At 52.2% G+C, this 27079-nt stretch overlaps 3 protein-coding genes across 19 annotated transcripts; 1 reads left to right on the forward strand and 2 right to left on the reverse strand.

The window, feature by feature from the left end:
- Positions 1 to 1407: 1407 nt before the first annotated feature.
- On the reverse strand, positions 1408 to 11356 carry LOC122681245 (interferon regulatory factor 4-like). 4 transcript variants are annotated; one of them, XR_006336919.1, is made up of 8 exons: positions 10841 to 11356; positions 5026 to 5215; positions 4630 to 4730; positions 3702 to 3798; positions 3517 to 3582; positions 2378 to 2752; positions 1796 to 1894; positions 1408 to 1549 (listed from the first exon to the last, which is right to left on the reverse strand). XR_006336919.1 is itself a non-coding variant. In XM_043883097.1 (8 exons), exons 1-8 carry the CDS (start codon positions 11267 to 11269, stop codon positions 1439 to 1441), a joined length of 1461 nt encoding a protein of 486 aa, XP_043739032.1. In that variant the 5' UTR covers positions 11270 to 11356; the 3' UTR covers positions 1408 to 1438. The 4 variants fall into 4 exon arrangements, 3 of the variants coding, with proteins under 3 accessions (XP_043739032.1, XP_043739031.1, XP_043739029.1); XM_043883097.1 differs by having other exon boundaries at positions 1796 to 1914; positions 10868 to 11356; XM_043883096.1 differs by having other exon boundaries at positions 1796 to 1914; positions 2378 to 2749; positions 10841 to 11354.
- LOC122681263 (cytochrome c oxidase subunit 7C, mitochondrial-like) lies at positions 11328 to 25654 on the forward strand. The gene is made up of 3 exons (XM_043883142.1): positions 11328 to 11333; positions 24212 to 24215; positions 25429 to 25654. The coding sequence occupies exon 3, from the start codon at positions 25433 to 25435 to the stop codon at positions 25622 to 25624; it is 192 nt and encodes a 63-aa protein (XP_043739077.1). The 5' UTR covers positions 11328 to 11333; positions 24212 to 24215; positions 25429 to 25432; the 3' UTR covers positions 25625 to 25654.
- DUSP15 (dual specificity phosphatase 15) lies at positions 14118 to 23716 on the reverse strand. Of its 14 annotated transcripts, none has more exons than XM_043883101.1 (8): positions 22941 to 23048; positions 22242 to 22275; positions 21530 to 21588; positions 20572 to 20654; positions 18387 to 18436; positions 17341 to 17415; positions 16129 to 16300; positions 14118 to 15100 (listed from the first exon to the last, which is right to left on the reverse strand). In XM_043883101.1, exons 3-8 carry the CDS (start codon positions 21534 to 21536, stop codon positions 14828 to 14830), a joined length of 660 nt encoding a protein of 219 aa, XP_043739036.1. In that variant the 5' UTR covers positions 21537 to 21588; positions 22242 to 22275; positions 22941 to 23048; the 3' UTR covers positions 14118 to 14827. The 14 variants fall into 14 exon arrangements, 11 of the variants coding, with proteins under 11 accessions (XP_043739036.1, XP_043739040.1, XP_043739037.1 ...); XM_043883105.1 differs by lacking the exon at positions 18387 to 18436 and adding an exon at positions 20861 to 21012; XM_043883102.1 differs by having other exon boundaries at positions 22952 to 22966.
- Positions 25655 to 27079: the final 1425 nt, after the last annotated feature.

Consider the following 27079-nt stretch of genomic DNA (forward strand, 5'->3'; position numbering starts at 1 on the left):
CTCCCCTCTCGACAGTTACTTCTCAGACCAGCTCTGCTCCAGAGGCCCTGAGAGGTTCTTCTGAGTAGATGAGGAGCCTGAGGCTCAGAGAAGTTAAGTGACTTGCCTGAGGTGGCACAGCTAGTGAGAGACCAAAGCTGTGATTTCAACTTAGAAGGATGGAACTCCTTAATACCACTCCTTCTGTGAGGGGCAGGGTTTAGAGGACAGTTACCAGGCCACCACTGGAAAACAGGTTTGTGACCCGTAAGAGAATAGGGACCATGGTTTGCTCTATCCCCAGTGTCCAGCATTTGCCTGAAACAGAGTAGGTGCTCAATAAACATTTGTTAAATCAATTTTAAAAATAGTGATTTGACTGACTTCTATCCTTTGTGGAGTCATACAGTTTCTCCTCTGTAAAAGTGGCTTATTTATGTATCACTGAAAGATTTATTACATTGCCATCTGAAAGAGAACTCCTATAGTCAGAAATCAGAAGAGGTAATAGGTCTGATATCTGGGGTAGAAAACAGTGACTTTACTGACAAGGCAGGGTCACTGCCTTCCTGGTGGAGGGGGTTCCCTCCGATTCTCATGGACTCCCTATAACTCACATTTTGCAAAAAATTGGTGGGGCTTGGGGATGGGATGGACTCCTGGCTCCCACTTAGGTTCTTATCCTAGGCCTGCCTCAGTTTCTCCAAAGACAGTATCTACAGGTGATGGTTCAGTGGTTAGCATTCAAAGCCCCTGGTTCAGGTCATATCCTCTGTTTTGGGAGCCTGGACCCCCACCACTTCTCACCCCCTCCAAAGAAGAGAGATTGTGGCAGGTGGAAGGAGGGTCTGGAAACTCAAACTCCTCAGAAGTGGGACAGTTCTGTTACTGGTTGGGCTTCAGTCCAAACCATGCTGAGGGTATAATTATTAGTAAACTCAGCCACCCCCCTCCTTTTTTTTTTTTTTTTTTTTGGCCAGGCTGTGGGGCTTGCAGGATCTTAGTTCCCTGACAAGGGATCCCTCCAACCTGGGCCCCCAGCAGTGGAAGTGCAGAGTCCTAACCACTGGAGCACCAGGGAACTCCCAGTAAACTCAGCTTTAAGCAAATTTTATAACGGATCAACTGCAGTTAGAGTCTGCTTTAGGTAAACCAGTGTAAGCAATGTCCAACTCTTAACAAAAAAGATGAAGCCTTGTTTCTGTCCTAATTGTTATTTCTGGAGCCTCAAGGTTGAGTTTGATTTTCAAGCCTGATGCCTCAGGTCCAGCTGTCTATCTCTGCACCTGGTTCCCAGGTGGCTGAGTAGTTGAAGGCCATGACTGGCTTCCACTGTCCCAACCTATCTTAAATCCCCTGGCTCAGTTGGGCAGGACTAGGGTGGGATCCATACCCTGTGGGGAGTTGCTTTAGTGGGTATGGTAGGAGGAAGACGCTGCTTAGGGCTGACTCAGCTGTGTCAGCAGGTGAGTGATGCTGTCGGGGATGCTCCGCTGGGAACCTGACACCTGGGCATCTGGCCGTGGATCTTCGAGTGCAGGAGGAGCTCCCTGGCGAAGACTGGCTCCACCTGCAGGGTGGGAGTGAGGTGGAGGAATGAACCAACCCCTTCCTTACCCACCTACTTTGTTGGTGGTAACTAACTTTGTTGGTGGAGTGATAACCCATCTCCACGTGCATTTTCGCATAGGAGGTCTTCCAGGTCAGAGGTCATATGGCAGGTCAGGGGCAGAGCTGGGACTGGAGGGAGCAGTGACAGGCTATTTAGAGGGGCTGGGTAGGGGGTGGTTCTCTGCTGGAGTGGAAAGTGACTCACATGGGCCATAATGAGCCGCTCCTCGGGCTGGTCCGGGGGCCCCGGGTACTCCTCACCAAAGCACAGCCGGATCTGGTACTCGGGCTCCGGGTGACCATCCTGCAGATGGGCTCGCAGTTCTACGGGGCACCGAGATGGTGGGGTCTGGGGTGGGGGATCCCGTCTGATGCCCACCTTGTGCTCATATCCCCTGACCATGTCCTGTAAATCCATGTCCCCCGTGTGCCCAGGCCCACTCCCACATCCCTATGCCTGTCTCATGTTTCACTTCTAATTCTCAGGCCCTGTGCCTCGTGCCCTGGGCTCACTATCATGCCCACTGCCACTCACCTGTGCCTATCTTCTGCCCAGCGCCCTAATGCCCACCTTATGCTTAATGCCCTAAGACAACACGTGCCCAAGTCCTAGGCTTCTGTCCCACACCCAACGCCCCAAGCCTGCCACCTGCCTACACCTCCACCTCCTACAGGCCCACGTCCGCATTCGTCCCCACTTTCGGGGCTTCTGTGTCACGTCCTTTGTTTCCAGGCCCATCCCGGGCCCAGAATTCTCAAACCCACGGCCCCGCGGTGGCGCTCTTACCCGCGAGGAAGCGGCGCGTGTCGAGCAGCTGACAGGTGCGCTCGCGCTCCAGCTTGTTGGGCCGCGCGCGGTGCGGGGCAAGCGGGCCGCGCCAGTACACGCGGCCCTGGCACAGGCGCTTGGCGAAGACGCCCTCGGGCGCCACCCACAGCAGCACGCCGCGTTCCAGGTGCGGCAGCAGGCGCCGCAGCACGTGGGCGCTGGCCGGCGGCTCCGGGAAACGAACCTGCGCCACCCTCGGCGGCGGCCCCAGCAGTCGCTCGGCGGCCGCGGCGGCCGCGCGCGGGCTCAGGCGGCAGCCCTCGGCCGCCAGCGCTGTGGCTTCGCGCACCAGCTCCGCGCGGTAGAAGAGTCGCACGTGCAGCCAGCAATCTGCTGGAAAGGGAGAGGGCGCGCCCGGCGTTGGCGGCGCCGGCTCCCGCTCCATCCACACAGCCGGGCAGGGGACCCAGCGGTCCTCCCGGCCCCCACCTCAGGAATTTTTGACACTCTGTCCCTAAGTGATAATAATTCTAGCAGTAGTGGTGGTGCTAGTATATAATAGCAGCTTCCAGTATAACTACTTTCAACGGATACATACTTCTAACTACCAGGATAGAACTGGTAGTTGAGCTTCAAAATCAGAGTTTGGAGTCATCAGTATAATGGGGGTGTGGCCCTCCTAGGCCCAGTTTCTGGAATTCTAGGAGCTTCTTCCCAGCAAGGATTTTAGTGCTGGAAGAAATAATAATAATAGCAACAACAACAAAACAGCAGCCTCCAGTTAGCAGTATGCTCAGTGGTTAGGGCTGTGAGCTCTGTAACCAGGCCCTTGGATTCTAATCTCTTACTGCCACTTAGAAACTGTGGCCTCTTAGGAACTTTCCCAAGGTTACTGTGTGGCCTTGGGCAGGGTTCTTAATCTCTGTGTCTGGCTTCTGCATCTGTAAAATGCCAGGAATGGCACTATCTGTCTCACAGGGCTGTGGGGAGACTTAGAAGGATGCCTGGCATAAGCTAAGCCCTCAACAAATGTTCGCTCTTGTTATCTGGAGTCTGCATGGGTACTCTGGGTGGGAGACAGAGGCTATTTGGCCTCAGTCCTGGGCCCTCCCCTGTTCTGCACAGTAGTCAGAGGAGAGGGCCTTCCAGTTCCTTACCAGGGTTGCTGAAATTCTCAGAGGGCAAAGTGCCCCAGGGGTGAGCAGGATTCTGTGCCTGGTAGCCTGGGAAAGGAGAGGAAGCAATAAGGCATTGTTTCACCCTGGGTGCCATTACCCCTACACCAAGGTCACAGAAGAGGCCAGGGAGGGGGCAGGGTTGGGTGAGGAGACCCAGTCCTTACTGTGGTCAGCCAAAGGGCTTGGGAGCAGGGAGTCCTGCTGGGCTAGCCTGGAGGGCTGCTCCTTGTCTTTATCCTCTGTGACTAATCCGGATACATCCTGAGCATTGGGAGGAAGGGTGGTGAGGGTAGGAGATGAGACCTGTGGGCCACAGGAATTCCCAGACAGTCTGCAGTGGGGCAGATGGAGGTCTGGGCAGAACGGAGGGCAGCTGGGGTTAATAGAGACTTTGAGGTTTCAGAGCTCAAGACTTTTTCCCCCACAGAGGTAAAGAGAGAGTTGATGGGGTTTTGGAGATGATGGGGTCAGAGATGAAATTCATTGTGGTAGGGAGAGAAGTGCTAGGAGTGAATAAGGAGATGGAGTGACAGAGATGGGGGGACCGAGTGATGGATGGAATGGGGTACAGGGGACAGTGGAATGAACCAGGCTAATAGGGTGATGGGGACGGAGCAATGGACCATAGATGAAGGAGGAGATGTGTCGGGGTGGAGTAAGAGTGATACAGACAATGATGGAGACAGAGATGATGGGAGATGATAGAGAGCTAGAGGTGATGAAGGTGAAGGGAATACAATGATGGAACTGGATTTGGTGGCATGAGTGGAGACACACCAATAGACCCAGTGATAACAGGGAAGAGGGGATGAAATGGGAGAAAATAGGACTGATGCACATGAGGGATGGAGGTGAAGGTGATGGAGACAATGGGATAGAGATGGTGGAGTTAAGGAGAATAGAATGAAGGAGCTAAAAGTGATGGCAGAGATGGAGTAGAGGTAGGAAGTAGAGCTGATAGAGGGATGGGGACAATGATGGCCAAGACCTGATGGAGAGGATGAGATGATGCACTGGAGAATGTAGAGGGGGTGGTATGGGTGTGAGGTGACTGGGTTGGCAAGGCTGCAGGGGCTGGAAGGACATGCTGACCTGCTCTTCTGTCCTGCAGGCTGGCTCTGTCACTCCTCCAGGGGGCTTCTGCTGGCTCTGAAGAATGCCCTCCTCTTTACCGGGGGCACAAGCCCTGGTAACTGGATGGAGCAAGTAATAGTCTGTGGTCTCCTGGGCCCCAAGGTGAATCCCTTCAACCTTGTCTGAGATGATCCCAGCTCACTGAATGATCTCAGGCAAGGCCCACCTCTCTCTGGGCCTCAGTTTCCTCTTTTTGGAATGGGGAGATAAACTGTAAGCATCCTTCTATGTTTACCAGCCCATGATTTTAAGCTCAGTAAGTTCACTCTTTCCCACTTTACAGATGGGCAAGGTGGAGTCCTTATTGCCTAGAGAGCCATTCTAAGCTTCTACCTCCAGCAGGCAGTATGGTACCTGGGTCGTGGGCACCATCAGACAGGAGCCGGTAGACCTTGTAGGGGTTGGAGATGTCCAGCTGGCTGCGCTCACGTACTTCACAGAAGTCAGCACTCTTGTTGAGGGCACAGCGAAGCCGTGTCTTCCAAGTAGAGGGATCCTCCTTGTCAATGCCCTCTAGGTGCTTGCCCTTGTATATGGCCCAGGCCTGGGGATAAGCAGGGGAATTGGGGAGGAATGACCTGGGAGACAGGGCTGGTGCCATGCAAAGGGATGAGAACTGCCTTGGCTCCCACCCTTCTCTCTCTTTCTCTGCCCCTAGGCTCCTCTGTTCCTCCCTCTGTCCGTCGAACACTTATTTCTTGAGCTCCTGCTCCTTGAGCAAGCTCAAGTTCTAGACTGAAGGGGAAGCAAGACAGACACCCCTGTTCTCAAGGAATGCAAGTCTAATGGGAGAAGGCAGCTGCAAACAGCTGAAAAGAAATAATGATATTCCAAATTATGGATTGTGAGAAATAAAAAAATAAATAATACAATGGGACAGAAAATGATGGCAGTGACCTGCTACTTGCTGCTGCTGCTGCTAAGTCGCTTCAGTCGTGTCTGACTCTGTGTGACCCGATAGACGGCAGCCCACCAGGCTCCCCTGTCCCTGGGATTCTCCAGCAAGAACACTGGAGTGGGGTGCCATTTCCGTTTCCAACGCATGAAAGTGAAAAGTGAAAGTGAAAAGTGAAAGTGAAGTTGCTCAGTCGTGTCGGACTCTTAGCGACCCCATGGCCTGTAGCCTACCAGGCTCCTCCGTCCATGGCATTTTCCAGGCAAGAAGACTGGAGAGGGTTGCCAGTGCCTTCTCCGGACATGCTACCTGGAGAGCCATAAATGATATCCGCACCTACTGCACCATACAAAGTGGACTCCAGATGACCAAAAAAAAAAAAACAAAAGTAAGGTGAAACCATAAACCTAATAGGAGATAATGTAGGAAGAAATCTTCTAGGGGGCAGATAATGTTTCTTAAACAAAATTTTGAGGGCATGAACCATAAGGCAAAAAACTTGTGAAGTCTGAAATCAGCAAGGGGCTATGATCTAGAACATATGGAAACTCCTACAAATCAAGAAGAAACAGAGAACAATCCTGAAAGAAAAAAAAAATCTTATCAAAGGACAACAATGGGTAGTTTACCGAAGAGGAAACCAGAAGCCCACGAGCATAGGGGAAGATGTTGTGACTCATTAGTGCCACAGAAGTACAGATAAAAGTATGAGATATCATCTGTAAGCTTACAAAATTTAGCCAGTTGGCTAAGCCAGGAGTTGGTTGGGATGTGGACATGGTTAGTGGAATGGGGGCAGAGTTTCTGAAGGGAACTCAGGCATGCCTAGTCTAGTTAAGTATAAGCATACCCTGTGACCAGAAATTTCAGTTCCCAAGGAATTCTCACAGAAGCTCATGAGGGGACCAGATTCACTGCAGAGCTATTTGTGGTCCGGAAAGCAAATTTGTGTCCATCCCTGGGAAAGTAGATGGGGGTGTGTGTGTGTGTAATAGATACCCACTATAGAGTCTGTACAGCATCTAGAAACAAATTAGATGGACAGAGAACAAGAACAGATCTTCAGAGCATGACCCTCAGTGAAATAAAAGTAAGATACAGAATGAGACCTACAACACAAGATGATGTACATAAGAACACACAAAACAGCAACGCCCACTTTGCAAGAACACATATAAACCAAAGATGCTCATTAAACACATTAGAATGACTGTTATGGTTGTTATTTGCTGTTCAGTGGCTCAGTCCTGTCTGACTCTTGCGACCCCATGCACTGTAGCCCGCCAGGCTCCTCTGTCTATGAGACTCCCCAGGCAAGCATACTGGAGTGGGTCACCATTTCCTTCTCTGGAAGATCTTCCTGACTCAGGGATAGAATCTCTTGTTGCCTACTTGGCACTTGGGAAGCCAGACTGTTATGGTAGAGGGACTAAATAAATAAAAAATATGAGGGACTGCTTTAGAGAGGGTTATCAGAAAAGGCCTCTTGGAGGAAGTGGCATTTGGGCTGAGGCCTTATTGAAAAGAAGGAAGGAGTCTGACAAAGAGCTGGGGGAAGGCTGTTCTAGGTAGAAAGAACAGTGAGGGCAAAGGTCATGGGGGTGGGATAGATTTCAAGGAAGGCCAGCGTGGAGCAGAGTAGTCAAAGGGGAAGACAAGAGATGTCTTGCTTGAATTGATCACATTCAGGAATCAGTGGTGGACGGGGGTAGGGGGGCGATTTAACTGATAAATCGCACTCAGTCATTGCTCTTGGAGATCCCAGGCTTAGTGGGACACCAGACAAAAGCCGCATTTCCCATGTTGGTGTCTCTTGCCAGTGGTGAGACCTTTAAGGCTTGATTTTGCTGTCTGTAAACTGTGCTAATAATACCTAACCTCACGTGGTTGTGGCAGGTGTAAGATGAGTGGTCTGTGTAAGATGCTTAGCACAGCACCTAGCAAACAGTCCGTGCTTATTTACTGCAGAACTTGTTCATTATATTCATGGTGCTCTAACTCAAACATAACCGGGGCTCAAGGCTCAGGCTGCTATCACCAAGCTGAGAGAGAGATCTTTGGGAACACTGCTGTGCCCCCCAAGCCCATAGAGTGGCGCGTAGCACACAAGAGATGCTCAGTAAATATTTGTGGGATAGACTGAATTTGGCCTTGAAGGATGAGTAGGAAATTGCCAGGTGAAGTGATATTCCTGGCGGGGTGACCGCTTGAGCAAAAGCATGGCAGGAAGCACGCAGGGGACAGTGAGCAGCCTGGTAGGACGAGCTGATATGTGTATGTGAGGGTATGTATATAGTTGACTCTCACTACTCGTGGTAGTTGTGTTCCATAAAATTTACAGAAACACTAAGTAAGGGCACACAGAACTATCACTCCTAAAGGAAATACAAGGCTAGGTCCTTGTCAGCCTCTGGTACATCAACTGGTCAATACATCCTGTTTATCAACTGGATTTGGATTGTTTATCAAACTGGATTGTTTATCAAACAATACATAACCTTGTTTTATGTGTGTTTCTGTTGAAGGACACCTTACTGAATATAAACTGTTGATTTATTAACAGTGAACTTATGGCCAACAACACTATAACTCACATCTCAAAGGAACTTACCTTATAAAGGTGTTTTCTCCAAAAGGCACATCCCAGCCTTCCTGTGCTCAGGAGTCCTAACAAAGCTTCAGCACTGTGTGGGCTTGGGGGCCATTTTAAACAGTGAAATCACCAACAGAAAGCACAAAAAGTATAAAAAATGTGGCACTAAAGATTGTCTGTGAAAGGACAGTAGAAGAGCTGAAACTAGGGTTGTCACCTTCTTCAGCCTCTGCTGGAAATGTGCATATTGGTGACCCAGTTGTTTTTGTTTTTGTTTTCCCATTCTGTGAATGACTGCAAAAGTCCCTTGAATATCAATTGGGGGAGTATACATAATTTCAGCAAGGAAGAGAATTTGTCAATATGCAATCTGTGAAGAATGAGGATCTACTGCATGTGTTGGGGGAAAGGGAAAGAGGGATTAAGGAAGAAGACAGACTGAAGCTGGATTATGAAGGCCAAGCTTTATTCTGTGGGCTTTGAGGTACCGGGAGGGCATGAAGCCAGGGGGCCACATGTGTGTGTCACTAGTGGGTTGAAGGAAGGGTCAAAGCATCCCCAAAGAGGGGCAGGGAGGGCCAGTCCACAGAATCTCCCACTTCTGAACAGCACATAGCCTTAAGGTGCAGGCCAGGTAACCACCTGTTCGACACTTAATGAGTTCCTTCTGTGTGCCAGGCAGTATGCTCGGGGTCACCACCCATAGGCAGCTGGAGGAGGCAGAGTCATACAAGGCACTTATAATTCATAGGGAAAGTTGTTCAATGGAGGAAGTAGAAGGAATCAGGGCCAACTTGGAGAAGCACTGAGAGCTTCCTCGATGCTTTAAACAAATGAATGCATCAGGGGAAGCTTGTTTTCAGTAGGGGATGTTTACACTGAGCATGACGGGGAGTTGGCCGGTAAAGGTAGAGAGGGTGTTCCAGGCAGGGGGAACGGAATGTACAAAGGTCTCCCAGTGAGAGACACAGGAACCATTTGGAAAGTGGAAGAACTATCTGGCTGGGTCTGAAGTTGGGGAGGGAGTGGGGAGAGATGGACAGAGGCCAGAGAGGAGCAGTTCGTGCAGGGCTTTGTGATCCTGGTAAGGAGCTGGGACTTAATTACAGGAGCAACAGGGAGTCATGGAAGGAATCTGAGGCGGGGAGTGCAGAGGCAAGACTTACATTTAGAGTGATCCCTCTGGAGGACGGAGGGGAGAACCAAGGGACGGGAAAGCAGGGCACTCAGTTGTCCTGGCGAGAGATGGTGGGAATGAATCCAAGTAGATAGCTGAAAGAGCAGTTCTGCAGGAAGAGCCAAACACCTTGGTAATGGGTTAGAATGAGATTGGAAGAGAGGGGAGCAGCCAGGGTTCAGGTGCCTGGCTCTGTGGTCTGGGTGGCGGGTGATGCCATCTCCCATTTGAAAAACAATTTTGCAGCGGGGAGCTGACAAGTGTGGTACTGAGGAGGTGTTGAATTTGAGAGGTCTGGGAGTGCTAGACTAGCAGGCTTGGGGCTTGGAGAGGAGGGTGGGAAACATGGAGGCCGTGTAAGGGGAGAGTGGGACGTGAGGAGGGAGGCCCAGGAGGGAGTGCTGACAGCACCAAAAGAGGAGAGGGGATGGGGGCTGAGAAGCAGGGGCCTGGAGGCAGGAGGAAAACAGGTCAGGGTTGGAGTGGTACAGAGATTCTGGGAACCAAAGTGAGACTGTTTCGAGGAGGAGGAGGGACCACTAGATGTAGACCCCCTGAGGCGCAGCAAGGGGTGTCTAAGAAGATGATAGCAATGGCGTTCTTAGAGACAATTAGAGACATCAGCAGGAGGAAGAGAAGCCAGATTGTGGGGAGAGGAGGAGCTGAGGGGCTATGAGTGAGGGAGTTGATGACCAGAAGGTCCTTTCTAGGTGCTTTATACCCTATGAAAGTAGAGGGGAGGCCGGAGAAGCAGGAGCTGGAGGCAGCTGAGGTGTTTGGGATGGTGGCAGTGGTCTGGGATGTGGCTGGTTGCTTATTGCTCATGGAAGAGATCCGAGTTAAAACCTTGATGGGAAAGAGACAGTCTGGAGGAAGTTAATGGTGACTGAAGAAAGACAGGGCATTCCTGGAGGAGCTCCCTGAGAAGGGCTGAGGTTGGGAAGTACAGAAAATGTCCCGAAGTTGCTGGGGTTAACAGTTTTAGGGGTGGGAAGTGGAGGGAATTTCCATCCGTGGCAGTGGTATCTAATTTCCCCATGAAGAGGGAGAAGTCCCCTAGGGGATGAGGATGGTGCAAGTCATTCATCCCTTGGCTAATTCTCTTTGAAGAGGGTGGGCTTCCCAGGTGGTGCTAGTGGTAAAGAACCCTCCTGTCAATACAGGAGACATAAGAGACTCCTGCATTGATCCCTGGGTCTGGGAAGACCCCCTGGAGGAGGGCATGATAACCCACTCCAGTGTTCTTGCCTGGAGAACCCCATGGACAGAGGAGCCTGGTGGGCTACAGTCCATGGGGTGAGGAAGAGTTGGACACAACTGAAGCGACTTAGCAGGCACCTACGGGAGGGTCTCCCACATGTAGAGAACATTATCATCAACCTAGAGACAGCAGAGGTTAAGGGCTGAGCGAGTGGCCCGGGGTGACAGCGCATCAGGTCGCTCCAGGCGCTGGGATGGTGTGCTACAGGACCCAAACCTGGGATCCCCGCCCCTACTCCCTTACCCTGAAGAGCGCAGCGTCCTGCCGCACCTGGTAACCCTGCTTGGCTGCGTGCTTCCAGGGGATGCGGAAGAGGGTCTTGCCTGCGTCCTCCCAGCGCAGCCCCGCATAGCGCCCGCTCTCGATCTGCGCCACCAGCCATTCTCGGAGGCGCAGGGGACCCCCGGCCCCCTCCATGGATCGTCTGCGGTCGGAGACCTTCCCTTTGTCCCTCCGCCAGGGGTCGCCGGCCATAGGGGAACGCTGTGCTCCGGGGACCAGGTCTGGGGCGCGAGGGTGGCCGAACCCCAGGGCGACAAGGGATCGCGCGCGGGGGCCACCTGGACAGCGCGGAGGCGGCGAAAGCGAAAGTCTGGGTAGGAACTTTCGCTTTCCTTTCTGCTCCCTGGAGGCCCTTTCGCCCCACCCTGTGTCGCCTGGCCTGGAGGGCATCAGTCATCACACAGCGGGCAGCCTAGAATACCGTGGGAAGCCAAGACCCACTGGAGGGTACAGGGTGAAGTAGCCCCGGGTTCTACGCGTCCCTGGACCGGCAGAAGGTGGGGCAGGGACGGGCACCCAGGGTGTCCCTTGCGCCATCCCTGCACCTGTTTTTCTTTCTTCCCAGCCTCCGGGAAACTTAGTCTCTTTCCAGGACCAGGACTGAAGAGGTGGGAAAAGCATAGTGTCTACCAAACTAACTCCGGGCAGAACTAGGAGTCAGAGACTGGTTTAAAAATGCACACTTCCAGCCTCCAACATAGACCTGCAGAATCAGATTTCCTGGGCAAGAAGTCCAGGAACATGCATTTTAAACAAGACCCCCATGGTATTCTGATCCAGGTGATCCATGAGCCACCCTTAGAGAAATATTTCCTTAAATACTGGGAGTCCCCTTCTTCTGACCACTCCCCGAGGTGCCTGGTCCAGCTTTCCTGCAGTGTCTCAATTGCTTACATGTCTCAACAGCATGAGATGAGTAAAATTACTGATTTTGTCATTAGAAGACTGAGGTCACCCAGTTAGTGCCCAGGGGAGCCAGTATCTGAAAATGTGACTCTCTGCCCTCAGAGTCCAGGAGCCTAACGGTATCCCACACTGCCTCCCAACAGCTGCACCTGGAGTTTATAGATTCCTGGTGGGGTCTGTGATACCACCACCCCGCCACCCCCCATCAGAAGTATATGCAATGTTTTCATCTCTACGTATTTTTTCTGGGTGGCGCTAGTGGTAAAGAATTCACCTGCCAATGCAGGAGATGTAAGAGACGAGGGTTCAATCCCTGGGTAGGGAAGATCCCCTGGAGAAGGGCACGGCAACCCACTCCAGTATTCTTGCTTGGAGAATCCCAGGGACAGAGCAGCTTGGCAGGCTACAGCCCACAGGGTCGCAAAGAGTCAGACATGACTGAAGTGACTTAGCATGCACGTATCTTTCATTAAATTGTCAAAGGGGGATCGTGATATGAAAAAGGTCAAGGAGCTCAGACTGCTCCACGCTGGCTGTGTACCTGGGGAAACTGAGGCTCTGAGAGGGAGAAACCAGCCCTCCCAGCAGCCAGCACTGCGCTAGATGGGGGCCAGCATTGACCAGAGGCTGGGCGCTGTCCCTCGTGGGTACCTGTCAGGGAGCTTTCTTCATGCTCCCCACTCTCTGTCCTCATATGGCAGCAGCCACCCAGTTCTGACCCTTCTACAGTCACAGCCAGGATTCAAACCCAGAACTGCAGGGCTCCAAAGGGGCACAGAGAATTTCAGATGGTTAAATACAAGAGTAATACTTGCATCTAAACAGGAGACTTGATTGTGTCAGGCCATCTCTTCAGTTTTTTCAGGGCAGGGGGCAGAGTCATAGTAACGAGGAGGATGGGGTCCACAGCCTGACTGCCTGGATTTCAATCCCAGCCCCCCCACTTGCTAGCTGACTATCTTGGGCACCAAGATGGTCAGTTTCTTCATCTGTTAAATAGCAAAGCCTACTTCATAGGGCCGCTTGCAGATTCCATGCGATGCAGGTCCAGTGTTCAGCACATGGCCTGACCCACACAGAGTGCTCAATAAATGAGTGGTAATATTATTGCAGCTGTTGAGCCAGAATATGGTGAAGGTAATGATGAGAGGGGCGGGGAGCATCATGAAGGACCTGGAATATCCTATCAAGGGGTTTTGTTTTCTCCTAGAGATGACAGAGATAATTGTGTGTGCTCAGTTGTTTCAGTCGTGTCCGACTCCTTGTGACCCCAAGGACTGCAGCCCGCCAGGTTCTTCCTAGCAAGAATTCCCTAGCAAGAATATTGGAGTGGGTTGCCATGCCGTCCTCCAGGGGATGTTCCCAACCCAGAGGTCCAACCTGCATCTCCACCACTGAGCCGCCAGGGAAGCCCAGAGGGCGATGGGGGCTTTTAAATAGGGAGCGACACCAGCAGAAACACAAAGATGTTTTAAACCCGGTGGGTGGTGGCACCACTAACCAGTCAGGAGGACCGCAGGCTCCCTGCAATCTGGTGAGTCCTACCACCCTGCTCTCCATACACCATCCTACCTCAGGCCTCTTCAGGTATTGTACCCTCTTCCTGAAATGCTTCCACCCACACAGCAAAGCAGTTCCCTCCCTCACTACCAAACGTAGTTTTTCTTTGGTTTATCTGTTTATCCAGGGACTTTCCCATCAGAATGTCAGCAACATGAGTGCAGAGGCTTGCTCACGGCTGGGTCTTCGGTGCCCCGCTCATGGCCTGGCACACAGTAGGTACTCAATGAACTTTTGTTGCTTGAATGCTGAGGGGGAGGTTCGGCAGCAGGTGAAGGTTATTTCATCCATCTCCCACCCCCAATCCTGGAATCTGGGCCTCCCCCATCACCCCCAGGTCTTGATGCATCATAAGAACCCCTGTATAGGTGATTATTAGATTACAGAAATTTCAGATCCCTCTTAACTCTAAGTTAATTTTAGTTTAGGAAAAATAAGCTCAGGTGGCCACTGTTCATCCTCAGTCAGTCTGCTGCTTTCTTGGGCTGTCCTGAGGCCCTCCCTTCTCAGTGCTCCCCTGGCCTTTAAACTCTAAGTGGGAAGGGTCATTCCCACTAGCCCGGGGGTGGGTCCTTCTGGCCGGTAACCATCAAGACCAGAAGGAGCTGCTTTTTAACAACCGTCATGGGACACAGACTGTCTAGGGTCACATCCAGCTTCCCCTACTCTGGCTGTGTGTCCTTGGACAAGCTGCCCGACTTCTCTGAACTTGTTTCCTCCCCGAGGATTAAGTGAACTCATTTAAGTAAAAAATCAGGCATGAGGGAGGTACTACTTCTATACCTTTACTAGCTAGGATTTGTGGCTAGGGAAAGGAAGGGAGCTGGGGAGGAAGAAGTGGGGTTCAGGAAGGGGTTCAGCCAGGGGGCAGGGGGTTCAAAGAGAACGAGGAGTTGGGGGCCTTTTCAGGAGACCAGGGCTCCAGGGAGAGATAGCTGTAAGGATAAAGGAAGTGGAATTTCAGCGCAGCACACTGCAGTGCCGGGAAGATGGCAGGCTCCGCAGGCCGTAGGGGGATGCAAACTTCCTCCCATTCTCGTTTCCTGCAGGCGACAGGAACAGCCCCCCGCTCCTTAGCTCAAGGACTAAATGACTGGGAGACGAGATCTGACCGGCAGCTTCTGTGTCTCTTTAATATCCTCCAGGCCCATCCAACCCTCCCCCTCCCCCACTCCCACTCCCGCCGCCTGCAATGGGGCGGGGCGGGGGGGAGGCGCAGGTGCACCCTCCCCCAGCCCAAGGACTAAGGCACCAGGTGGCTGCAGCAGGCCGGCCCAGACACAGAGCCGCACACACAGATGGACACACGGACTGCGGACGCAGACAAGCCAGCCGGGCAGAGGGGCAGGGGCAGGGATCAGGCCGCCGCGGCGCTCGCTCCCACGGGCGCTGGGCCCCTCCTGAAGGCCGTGAGAGGCCCGGATGATCCCAGAAGGGGGACCAGTCGGGAGGACGAGGGGCGCCACGGCGGGGGCGGGATCCTCACTTGCTGCCTTTGCGGGACAGACACCGCGGGAGGCAGGAGAAAGTCTGCTTGACGCGCGCCAGCAGCGGCAGCGGCCGGTGGGCCTCCCGGGGCGAGCGCGGCACCAGGCGCTGCAGGGTCCCCTCCGAGGCCGTGGAGTTGGGCGCCGGGGAAGCGGCCGCGCTCGCCGAGCCCTGCCGGCAGCGCTTGCACAGCGGCAGGAGCGCGCGCACCTCCTCCTCGTCGCGGAAAGGGCTCTCGCCGAAGCGCTCCTCCAGCTGCCGGCGAAGCTGGGGCGGGAAGAAGGGCGGGGTCGGTGCCCGGCCCCGGGGTCCCCTCTCCATCCTCAGGGCTTCTGCTCTTCTACTAGCTCCCAACACCTCGATAAGCCCCTCCCCTTCCTGAGCATCCTCTTAGCTTCCCTTGGGGTCTCCATCCCCCTCACTGAGCCCCCTCTCCCTCCGAGTCCCTTCTCTCTCCCTGAGTCCCCTCCTTCCCCTTTGACACTCCAACTTCCAGACCTACCGAAGTGACCCCCCACCCCACCTGTACAGTGGGACCACACTAAGCCCTCCCCAGCCTGCACAACAACCAGCCAGGCCCTCTTCCTTGCCTCTTTCCTAATACAGCCTTGCAGAAAAGTCTCTCGGAACCAGCCTGTCTTCCTACACTGGCTGCTTCTCTCTCTCTCTTTCTCATCTCTTGTTCCAGGGAGGTGGGAGGGTGGGCTCAGTCCCTGACATCTCCACGTGCCATCTGCCCAGTGGACACAGGAGAAGGAATTGCTTTGACCCAGGGGTAGAGTAGGGACTGGACAGTTCTCCCCAAAGGAGCCAGAGGCTCAAATGCCTTCAGGTTTCAGGCAGGCAGAGTGGGCATTGCTGGCACTTGGCCAAATTGAAGGGTCCATAATCTGGCCCATGGGTATACACATCCTAAGCTAAAAAGAAGAAAACCTCTGGCTGTCCAAACACCTAGGGGCTAAGTTAGCTCAAGAGCCACAAGTTCAAGACCTCAGAAAAATCTTCTGCCAGGTCTGAAGCACAGGCGAAATTCTTTCCAGTCAGTGCTCAGCTCAAGTAAGAAGTCTCGCACCCTTGCCCCAGCCCCTACCCCTGTTATTGCTTAGTTGCTCAGTCGTGTCCAACTCTTTGCAACCCCACGTGTAGCCCACCAGGCTCCTCTGTCCATGGGGTTTCCCAGTCAAGAATACTGGAATGGGTTGCCATGTCCTCCTCCAGGATTTATTCCCAGCCCAGGGATTGAACCTGCATCCCCTGCATTGGCGGATTCTTTACCACTGAGCCGCAGCCCCTACCTTCCGGGAACTGCCCCAGCCAAACTCCTCAAGCTGCTGCCTAAAGCCTGGGTTGGGGTTGGCAATGGGCCGGGTGGCCTTGATGGCTTCAAGCACGTCCCTCCAGCTTAGTCCCGTCACAGTCATCACATACGCCGTCACGATGGTGGTGCTTCGGGAGATGCCTGCAAAACTGGGACACCACACCCCCAAGACTTCAGGTTAGGCCCAGTCTCCTCTGTGTCCCCTGGGACAAAATCCACACTCAGCTCTCCTACTTTGCCTCCTGAGCTCCAACTACAAGGAACCTACCAAAACCTGTCTTCTCACATCCAAACTTTGCCTTTGCTATACCCTCTGCCTGGCATGTTTTGTGACCATCTGTGATTTTTCAGGTACTGGGGATATAGTTAGGAATAAAACAGACATGGTCTCTGCCAGCCTGGGGCTTATAAGATGGTTGGGAGAGACAAGACACTAACCAGGGAGACAATTTCAGGTGGTGATAACTGCTTTAAAGATGGATCCAGGGGCTAGGAGATGGTATAGGAAGAGGTATTCATCTAGTGGAAGGGATGTGGAGGATTAGGGAATGGGTTCCTAAAGAAGTGACAACAAGCTGAATCCTGAAAGATGGGTAAGGATTGTTAAGAATATCCCGGCAGTGTACAAAGACCATGTGAGTGGGATCCGGATGGACTTGAAGAATGGAGAGATAGCCAGTGAAGCTGAAGGAAGGCAAGGAGAGAGGGGGAGAGACAGGCTAGAGGAGGTGTCCCTACGTCTGGGGCTCAGGCAGGGCTTCCCTGAAGCAAGCATGGTGAGAAGTCATGGGATGAATGACAACAGGGCCAGGGTGTCCTGGGAAAACTCAAAGGTCCCATCTCCCAGCCTGGGGCTCCTCACTGCCCTATACTATAGCTTCCAAGGCTGGAGGGGAAGAGAAGGAGCCGAAACTACTGGAGGATGCTGAACTACCTGCAGGACTTCACCTATTCCTCCCAATAGCCCATCAGGTCAACAGTCTGTCCCCCATTTTACAGATGAGAAAATTGAGTCTCAGGGAGAAACAGCTATCTGGCCACAGCTGGGGACTGTCAGATGAATGGTGGACTGGCAGGCATGGTGACAGGCTGCAGAAGACCCATCACAGGCTGCACTCCCTGCAGGATGAAGCTGTGTTCAGGATGGAGGACACTCACTTCCCCTCCCCCCACACCCCTCCTAACTCACCAGTGTACAAGGCAGTTTCCCCCATTGAGGCGGCAACAGTGGATGAAGTTGATACATTCCTTGAAGTGCTTTTTGCTAGAGAAGAAAGCAAGAAGGTACTGAGGGCTGGGGGCCGGCACAGGTCTCCAAGAAGCTGTCCCCACCCCCCCACTTCTGGGATGGCAAGAGACAGACAAAGAGCCCTGGGTCCTCAAGTCAGCTGGCACGTGAGGTGACTAGGGGCCGATGCGGCAGTGCAGGTAGAGAAGTGTGTGTGCAATAATGGTGGCATTTCAGGCGGGGAGAGAGGCCTTGGATGAAATCCCACCACAGAGGCAGGAGCACCTCCTCAACGGGTCCTGTGGATCCTGTTTTCACGGAGGATTCATCTTGATCTTTCAAGGAAATGGGCGGGAGGAGTCCCACCCTTCTGGGGTCTACAATCAGAGCACCTGGGGACAATAACAGTCAGCAGTGGGGTTGGGAGCAAGATTCCCAAGGGGCAGGAGTGTCTGTCTGGGTCCCCCGCAGGCTGGGGGCCCCTACTACTAATAACACAAACAATCTTGCTTTCTGAGCCCCCATTACATTCCAGGCCCTGTCTTAGAGCCTCAGCCTGTACCATCTGATCCTTGAAAGTCTCCTTGATGATGACAGACCCCCACCCCACACACACCCATTTTCTCTCTCAGAGAGGGGCAGTGATTTGTCCAAGGTCACACAGCAAGTAAATGGCAAAGCCTGGCCTGAACCCAGATTCCTAACTCCAAGGCCAGGAACAGGCTGAGCCTGACCCTTTCAAACCCACAGGGGCATCTGAGCCTGAGGGACAGGGTGCTTTCTCCATTCATAGCTGAGGACACTGAGCTCTTCTGGGAGGTTAAGGCTTGGCCAGAGGCATAGGCAAGGACGTGACTGAGAGTCAAAGCAGTCTGGGACACCGCCTGTGCTGGGGTCCCCAGGACAGCTCTGGGGCCTGAGTCTTCTCTGTCTTCTCTGAGGCCACCTCTCACCCTCCCTCCTCCCACCACAGGAGGAAGCTGTCCAGACCGTCCAGAGGAACTTACATGGGTACCTCAGGGGCGTCGGCCACTGAGATGCGAAGGTAGGTTATGTCCTGCAAGTACAAAACACACGTGGGCAGTGGGCAGCCCTTGCCTGCATCCCCTGACCCCAGCCTGGGCCTCCCAAGCACCTCGCGACCCTGGGCCAGTTCCTGCCCCTCTCTGGGCCACTGTTGTTGTCTCTGCCCAGAGGATAGACACCTTCTCTGAGAGCCTCTCAGGTCTGACCACCTATGGTTCCAGAACCTTCTGAGAAGATAGTATCCTAATCCCATGGGTGGCTTGGGCACCTGCCAAAAAAGGGCCCAGGGACCTTTTATCTAACAGCTGGGAAAGGGTCACTTAAAGTGACTCCCCTCCATGTGAGGATTACAAAATTACACAGTAAGAAGGGCAGAGTAGATTTTATTATCTTGAAAAGAAACAAAAACTATGAAGATAAGCTTTTAGTTCATGAACTGTGGTTATAAAACTCTGTGTATGCTAAGGCGCTTCAGTTGCGTCTGACTCTATGTGACCCCATAGACTGTAGCCCACCAGGCTCCTCTGTCCATGGGATTCTCCAGGCAAGAATACTGGAGTGGTTTGCCATGCTCTCCTCCAGGGCATCTTCCCAACTCTGTACTAATTATTAAAATAGTCAAGGTATGAATTGCCAGTAATTTCTCCAACAAACGTGCTCTGACATCATGCCCAACCTTCACACAAGATCTTAAAGATGAGTTCTGCCCACATTCCAAGAGGCACTTTTCTCAAGGACCTCTCTTCGTCCTTTGATATTCAAATGGTTCTTTTCAAGGGCCTGGCCCACCTCCAGCCAGTGACTAAGGGACCCCCTGGCCAGGTCCTCATCTGTTAGTGACTTGTGTGAAATTCCAGCCCTTCTCTATAAAGCGCCCTCCCCAAGGTCACTTGAGCCTGCATCTTTTGCAAGGTTTGCAATTTCAGTTTGCAACACAATCGGCCTTGAACTTCTTGGGCATTATCAAACCCTGACTGGTAAATTCTCTGATGGATGGAGAGGGAGATGCTGATGACGAGAGGGGAGGGCTGTGGGAGCAAGGACTCATTTTGCTAGCTGTCATTTCATTAGTAAATATAGTCATGCCTAGACAGCATCCCCAGGCACTCTAGTGACTGCATTCTCCAAATACTCCAAAACAAGCCTCTCCTATAAACCAAAAACAGACTCCACTGACCTGGAAATTTCTTCTTCAAATGACACTGAGAACCAAAGATTATCAGAGGTTGCTCTTAGAGACCATCAAATCTGACACAAGGGGAAACTTAGGCCCAGAGAGGGGGAGGACCCTGCCCAAGGTCACAGAGCAAATCTGTGACAGAAGTGGGGCTGGATCTCAGATCTCCAGAGCCCCTTTCTACCCACTGTTCCTTCCCTTCAGTGGGTGACCCAGACCCTAACAGATAAGAAGGAAGGGGCTCTGTTTATAGGTTGAGAATATGATTAACTTTGTTATTATATCAGCTATAATTTATTGAATACTTATTATGTGGCTCTCAACAGCCCAGTGGGGTAGGAACTGTTATAAAATTCCCCTTTTTCAGACAACTGACGTCTAGAGAGGTGAAGTCCTGGCCCCAAGGTTCCAGAGAGAATGTGGTCAAGATATGAATTCAGACCTCTGGACTCTAGCACATGTGGTCTGGATTTCCTCCTTTCCTACTTTAGGTCATAACCCTCAACCTGTCTTTTCCAGGACTTGATAATACCAGCACCAACCCCTCCCAGTGGAGGCCAGTGTGCAAAGCATCTTCACCATCTCGCAGCTCCCTGGGGACAGACAGGGCTGAGGGATCAGAGGCCCAGATGGGTAAAATCATAGCCTCAGGTCACAAGTAAGATGCAGAGCCCAGAATCATCTATTCAGTTGGACAATGGGAAGCCCCTGTGAGGACTTAGCTCCTTAGCTAAGGAGCTAAGCTTTCTGGATGTGTGGCCTTAGGCAGGTTACTTTACCTCTCTGGTCCTCAGTTGCCAAAGAGGGAGCAAGTAGGGATGCTAATGGAAAACAGATCAGTTTTTAACCAAATGAGTTAGCATGGCTCAGGAGGGCCCATGTGCCAGAATAGGACCTGGCACCTAGTCGGTACTTGATAAATGGGCGCTGTGGGGGTGTAAAGCACCCCTCCCCTCTATGCACAGCCCTGGGGTGGGGGTAAGGCATACCTGCAACAGAGGCTGGGGTGACTCATGGATGGAGATGATGTGTGTGATCTTATTCCGGCCTAGCTGATCTGTGTCTTTGGCATCTGAAAGAAACAGGATGTCTGAGCCAACCTGGCAGGTGTGATTTACATGTTCCCGACAGTCAAGTGAGGCAGGAGCTCACCGCCCTGCTCTCCTCCTGTTCCCTCCCTTCTCCACCTTTGCCCACCCTCCGCTAGCGCCCTGCTCCTTCGCCACCTCTTGCCCCCAGCATGACAGGTCCCACCATACCCCTAGGCTTCAGTCTTACCACTGGGGTACCCACAGGTAACAGTCCAGCACCTCCTCAGCTTTGCCCCGCCCTGTTCTTCCCATCGCAAACAGTCTTTCCTGGCATATTCTTGACCAGGCAATTCTACTTTTAGGAATCTTGACTACAGAAGAATGAACTCACACGGAAAACTGTGTGGGAGAAGACCACGTTCTCTCCTTATGACCGTGAACAAACACATCAGGAATAGTTAAAAATGGGAACAACCCAAAAAGGGACTGGATAAATAATGGTATATTCATACTTGAATACTCTGCAGCCACAAAAAGGATCTCTACGTGCTGACGTGCAAGGAAGTCCACAATATATTATTAAATGCGAAACACAGGGTACAGAATAGCATGCAGAAGACTTCCATTTTTTGTTTTAAATAGTGTATCTGTATCTGTAAAGTTAAATGAAACATGACCCAGGGAGATGCCCACCACAGCTCTCAGTGACCATCATAGGGGCTGGATTCCCAGCATATGAAGCTCTTTTATCAGCAAAGTAAATAACACTCTATCTCCACTCCATGCCCACTTCATCATCCACCACATTGACTGTTTATTATGTGCACCCTTGGCTGGGCATGGCACTGTGGGGTCAACTTCATGACCCCTGCCCTCATGGGCCTACACACTTTAAAAGGATTCAGATCTTACTTACCAAACATTCAGAAGTCGATGTGGTGTGAGCTGCTGAGGAAGCTCCCAGGGAGGAAGGGACTAGGGTTTAGGAGAGAGGGAGCCCCTAAGCCCAGGGAGGACAGGATGGGGGAGAAAGCTCTGCCCCAGGCAGATGTCCCTCCCTCCCCGAAGCTTTCTCTGACTCCACCGATGGAAGTGACTTCTCCTGCCTCTGGTCTCCCGAGCTCCAGACCAGCCTGTGCCTTAGCACAGGTCTGGGACAGGCAGAGTGCTGTGGCCTTGGGACAGAGCGGGCAGTGCTCACCAGTGAAGTTTCTGAGGTAGAGTCCAGTCTCTAGAGACCTCTCCTCTGAGGAGGTTGTGCCAGGAAGTGTTCCCAGCTTCCCAGCTAGAAGCAACACCTCCAAACAGACCTCAACCCAGAAGCTCAAGACCAGAAAAACCCTTAGAGGCGGGGGTAGGCCTTGTGCTGAGGCAGACGCTGAGGCTCCCAGCAGGTGCAGGCTTGCCCGGCGTCCAGTGCTCTGAGCCCTTTGCACTGGGGCCGCTCCTCCACCCTTGTCCCCCTTAGACCTCATGAGTTCTTCCCTGCTCCCAGCCTGGCATCACTTCCCTGCCCCCAGCCCCATTCCTGAGCATGTCCAGGGTGCGTGGGCCAGAGCATGAATGGTGGACACAGGCCTGGGACAGGGAGCGTGCCAGGGCCTTGGGACAGAGTGGGCAGTGCTCACCAATGAAGTTTCCGAGGTAGAGTCCGGGAAGTACCTACAGGAGAGACAGGCAGAGGGTCAACCGGCAGGGGTGCATGACAGGTCCCCTGAGACTCGGGAAGAGTGTCTGACCCTCAGGACTCAAGGAGCAGAGTCCTCTTTCTCTGTGAGAGGGGTCTAGGGAGGGCGGCCGAGGCGGGCCACCAAGGGAGGCCAGCTTGGGTAGGAGGAGAGGCAAAAGGAGGGGCGTGCAAAGACCTAGGGAAAGAGAGTGGAGGAACACAGGGGAGGGGCGAATGGAGAGGTGGGCTTGGCAGGTAGCAGGTAGGTGGTGGAGAATTCTGATGGGGAGGTGGTGGGGGGGGTGGGAAGGATGGGCAGGTGGGGGGTGGTGTGCAGAGGCATGGGGGGTGTGGGGGTCCGGGTGGGGAAGGATGGAGAAACAGTACTAGAGAGTCCAGGGGGACAGAGCCAAGGAAGACAGAGACACATGGAGACAGAGAAAGGGACTCAGGGTGAGATAGAGCCTAGGGTTGACAGAGAGCCACAGAAAGACACAGCAAGAAATACAGAGTCACAGAGACATGAAGTCTGCTCTCAGAGTCCCGGGGAGACGGAGAAATACACACACACAGACAGCCAGAGCCAGAAGGTCAGAGGCCGGCGCCCGGCCGGGGCTGGGGGTGGCCAGGGACGGGCTGCGCCATCTCGGCCCCCTACCTTGGTCATACCATTCCCCATGATCCCGGGGACGGGGTTCCGGGAGCACCCCCAGCTCGCCACCCGCTGAACGCAAGGGTAACAGCTGTCCTGACGGCCCGGGCCCGGCGCCTGCAGCCTGGCGGGGATCGGGGGGCCCGGCGTCCGCAGCTTGGCCCAGCTCTGCCCAGCCGCCGCCGCCGCCGCCGTCCGCCGCCCCCCGGCCAGGGAGGGAAATGCTGGAGCCGCCGCCGCCGCCACAGGCTCCTCCTACCCCCTCGGTCATGTGGGCCGCCCCCCTCCCCACCCGTGGGTCGCGGCGGGGGGCTGGACAAAGCCCCAGTGTGCCGGGCCCGGGGCCCGCGGGACAACGACAGCTTGTTGGGGCCGCGTGGGGCCTCCACCTCCGGAGGTGGGGGGTGGGGGCGCTCCCCCCGCCCTGGCACCGTCAGGCTCGGGGAGGGGAGGGCGGCGGATGGGGGCGGAGAGAGCCCCCCAGCCGCTGGGCCCAGAGACACGGATCCCAGTTCCGGCTCGGCCCGGCCCTCCCTATGGGGCCCTGGGGCAAAAGGCCGGGCTTCTTCGGCCTCCTCGGTTTTCTGGTAGAAACGTGACGGGGGCTGGATTTGGATCGCTAGGGGTCCTCTGATCTTCAGATTCTGTGTGAGGCGAGAAAAGTGGGTAATTCCTTCCCTTTGTACACCCTCCTGCCCCGCCCCCATGCAGGCATCCTACCCGCCAGCCATCCTCCTCCCAGTCTCCTGCAGCTGGTCTGTCTCCCCTCCTCCACTCCATCCATTCACTGGTCCGTCTGTCCATTCATCCAGTCATCCTCCCGTCTCTTCCTCATACTCTGGCCTCTGAGGAGGGTATCATCTGGGTCAGCTTTCCTGGGGCCAGGCATAACTCTACTTAGGAGCTCCCATAAATCAGAGGTACATGTGAGGTGAGGGAATGAGTGAGGGTTATGGTCACCTGAGTCCTTTGCAGTAAAGGAGACTGCAAGAGGATGTAGTTAGAGGCAAGAGTCTGGAAAGGTGGGTATGGAGACCAAGGTTCCAGGCCCTATTCATTCACCTATGACCGGTGCAGTGACCCTGGGCAAATCCCCTTGGGCTCCCAGCTACTGACTGTATGTCTCAGTGTGTTACTACTGGGACCAAAACTGGAGAATGCGAAATAATTGAGAACACACACCTCCTGGGGGACTGAAATAGTAGCCCCCAAACCAACTCTGCTCCTCCAGCAGTCACCTGCCCCTCTCCATCTACAGTAGTGGGTGACTGCAGGAGGAAGGTGGGGACAGAGTCCACGGAACCTGTTTGAAATACAGTGACTGGAGGAAAATCAAAGTGTTTCTTTCTTCCTCCAATTCGCAGTGTACATAGAACTGCCTGTCTCAGCTGTGTGTCCAGGGTTCTCATAAAAACTAAATTATCCAACCGATACTTAGTACGCTCTATATGGTAGTGACACAGAGGTAGGTAAGGTGGTGGTGGTTCCTACCTTTTTGGCTAATGGCCTAGAGCGGCATTGCCCAGTAGGAATACAATGCAAGCCACATGGGTTATCATAAATTCTCTAGTAGCCACATTAAAAATGTAGAAAGAAGCAGGTTGTTACTAATGGTTTTATTTGACCCAGGATAGCAAAAATATAATCATTTCAATGTGTAGTCAATAGTTAAACATTATTAATGACATATTTTACATTCTTTTAATTGTATTCCGTCTTCAAAATCCAGTGTATATTTTACACTTGGAGCACATCTCAGTTCAGATTAGCCACATGTCAAGTGCTTAATGCCATATGTGGCTGGTAGCTCCATATTGGATAACCAGGCTAAGAAGGAAGGCAAACAAAACAAGCAAATAGACAAAAAGCATTTGCAAACAATGGAAATGTGCTATGGAAGAAACAAAATGGGGGACAGGAAGAACTCTAAACAGGTGACATTTGAGATAAGACCTGACGTGTAAGAAGGACATGGGTGTTTAAAGAGTGGTTTCCAGCAGAAGGAACAGCACAAGCAAAGGCTCTTTGGTGGGAAAGCTTGGCCTTTGGGAAGAGTCAGTAGGACTGGAGGGGAGGAGGCCAGAGGGAGGTGGTAAGTATGAGGCTAAGGAGGAGAGAGAGAAAGAACATGTGTGGCTATGATTGGGGGTTTATAGTTTCCTTCTCGGCATGATGGAAAGCCTGACAGTAAAATTTTAACCTGAGAGGCCATGTCATCCCATTTACATGGATCACCCTGGTCCCTAACTGGAGTGTAGATTAGAGAGGCAAAGAAGGGAGGTTTTCAGGAGAGATGGTGAGAGATACAGTACCCTGGGATAAGTGGGAGCTGAGAAGCTGGAAAGTGTTGAGGCAGTCAAAGCGCCAGTTGGAAAAGAATTTTCAGACACAGGGCATTTAGAATGGAGTGAGTTTATTAAGAACAAACAGCAGGGTTTGCGACCGCCATTTCTTCCACCTTCAGTCTCTGGATCTTTTGTAGAGCTTCCAACAGCGCTATGTTGGGACAGAGCATCCGGAGGTTCACAACTTCTGTGGTTCGTCGGAGCCACTACGAGGAGGGTCCAGGGAAGAATATACCATTTTCAGTGGAAAACAAGTGGAGGTTACTAGCTATGATGACTTTGCTCTTTGGGTCTGGATTTGCTGCACCTTTCTTTATAGTAAGACACCAACTGCTTAAAAAGTAATCCATGAGACAGATAGGAAGAGGAACATATTAAGAGGTACAATCTTTTAAAAGGATCAAACCCTTGAACTCAGCATCCTAGATATGTTTGTAAATAAACTTATGGCATAAATCCTTAACTCCTCTTCTCTGAAATATGGAACATGATAATTGAACACTTGCTTACATTTTATTTGGGTAATATTGCATTATTAGTTTCTTAATTAAATATGTATTTGATTTAGCTTGTTAAAAAAAAAAAAGAACAAACAGCAGAGATAAAGTGGGCACTGCGAGCTCAGTGGGGCAACTCCTGACAGACCAGGGAAAGTTGACAGTTTTCATGGGTTAATAGCCAATTTTTATAGTCTCAAGACAAAAAAAATTCCTGCTGGACAGTTGGTGTTAGGTGATTTGTTGGGGTGTAATAAGGTGTTTACTGGAGTGGGCATCTTTGCGTAACTGGGAGTCAGGAAGCTTGTTAGTGACTATCAGGGGGCTTTTGGCAAGGTTAAAAAGAGGCTCAGTCAGCTTCGGAGGTGATCTTGATTCTGCACTCTGTTTCTGTGGCCTTGGGGCAGGACTCAACAGAAAGAAGGGGACAGATGCAGCATATATTAGTATTTTGGCAGCATAGCTGACTTGCACATAGACTGGATATGGGGAACAGGAAGGAATTCTAGGATGACCCCCAGTTTTCCTGCCTTGAAAATCACTATCTGTGCCTCAGAAGTAAAAGCATGGCTATTTATCCATTCAATAAATACTATTTATTGGGCCCTAGGTTACACATGAAATATTGCGCCAAAGATGTATGATTTGAGTTTCCCAGAATATCCCACCCCACGGATAGCTTAAAGAAATGCCTAAAAGGGGGCCTGAAGTCCAGTTCCTCTTCATGACCTTGGCCTTAACAGCTGTGTGAACCTGGGCAGGTGACCAAAAGCCCCAGGGTCTGTTTTCTCAATCATGTGGGATTAGTTACCACATAGCCCTCTGTTCCTCTACTTGACTTTTTCAAAGCACATGTAGGAAAGAACTCTACCACATTAAAACACCCTGGGAAACTGTAGTTATTAGACTTAACACATTTAATATCTATGTACTGTTCAGCCTTTGAAAGTGTTAGTTGTTACAAAGCCTAATTTGCCTTAAATGAGTCACGAAGTGACAGTTTTCTAAAACCAATAATAATGTGAAAATGCTAAAATGCAGTTCTCACCTTGTCTTCCCTTGCTTAGAACCATTCGGTGGTTCACCATGGTAGGCAAATTAATGGACAAAAATGTCCATTCTCTAATTCCTGAAAATTGGGAACATGTTATGTTATGAGGGAATTAAGGCCGCAGATGGAATTGACTGTGAGATAAGGAGATTAGCCTGGATTGTTTGGGTGGGTCCAATGGAGCCACCTTGGATTCACATATAAGAATCCTTGTAAGTGAAAGAGAGAGGCAGGAGTATAAGAGTCAGAGGG

Source organism: Cervus elaphus, chromosome 23, assembly GCF_910594005.1.
Source record: "Cervus elaphus chromosome 23, mCerEla1.1, whole genome shotgun sequence".
NCBI lineage: Eukaryota > Metazoa > Chordata > Mammalia > Artiodactyla > Cervidae > Cervus > Cervus elaphus.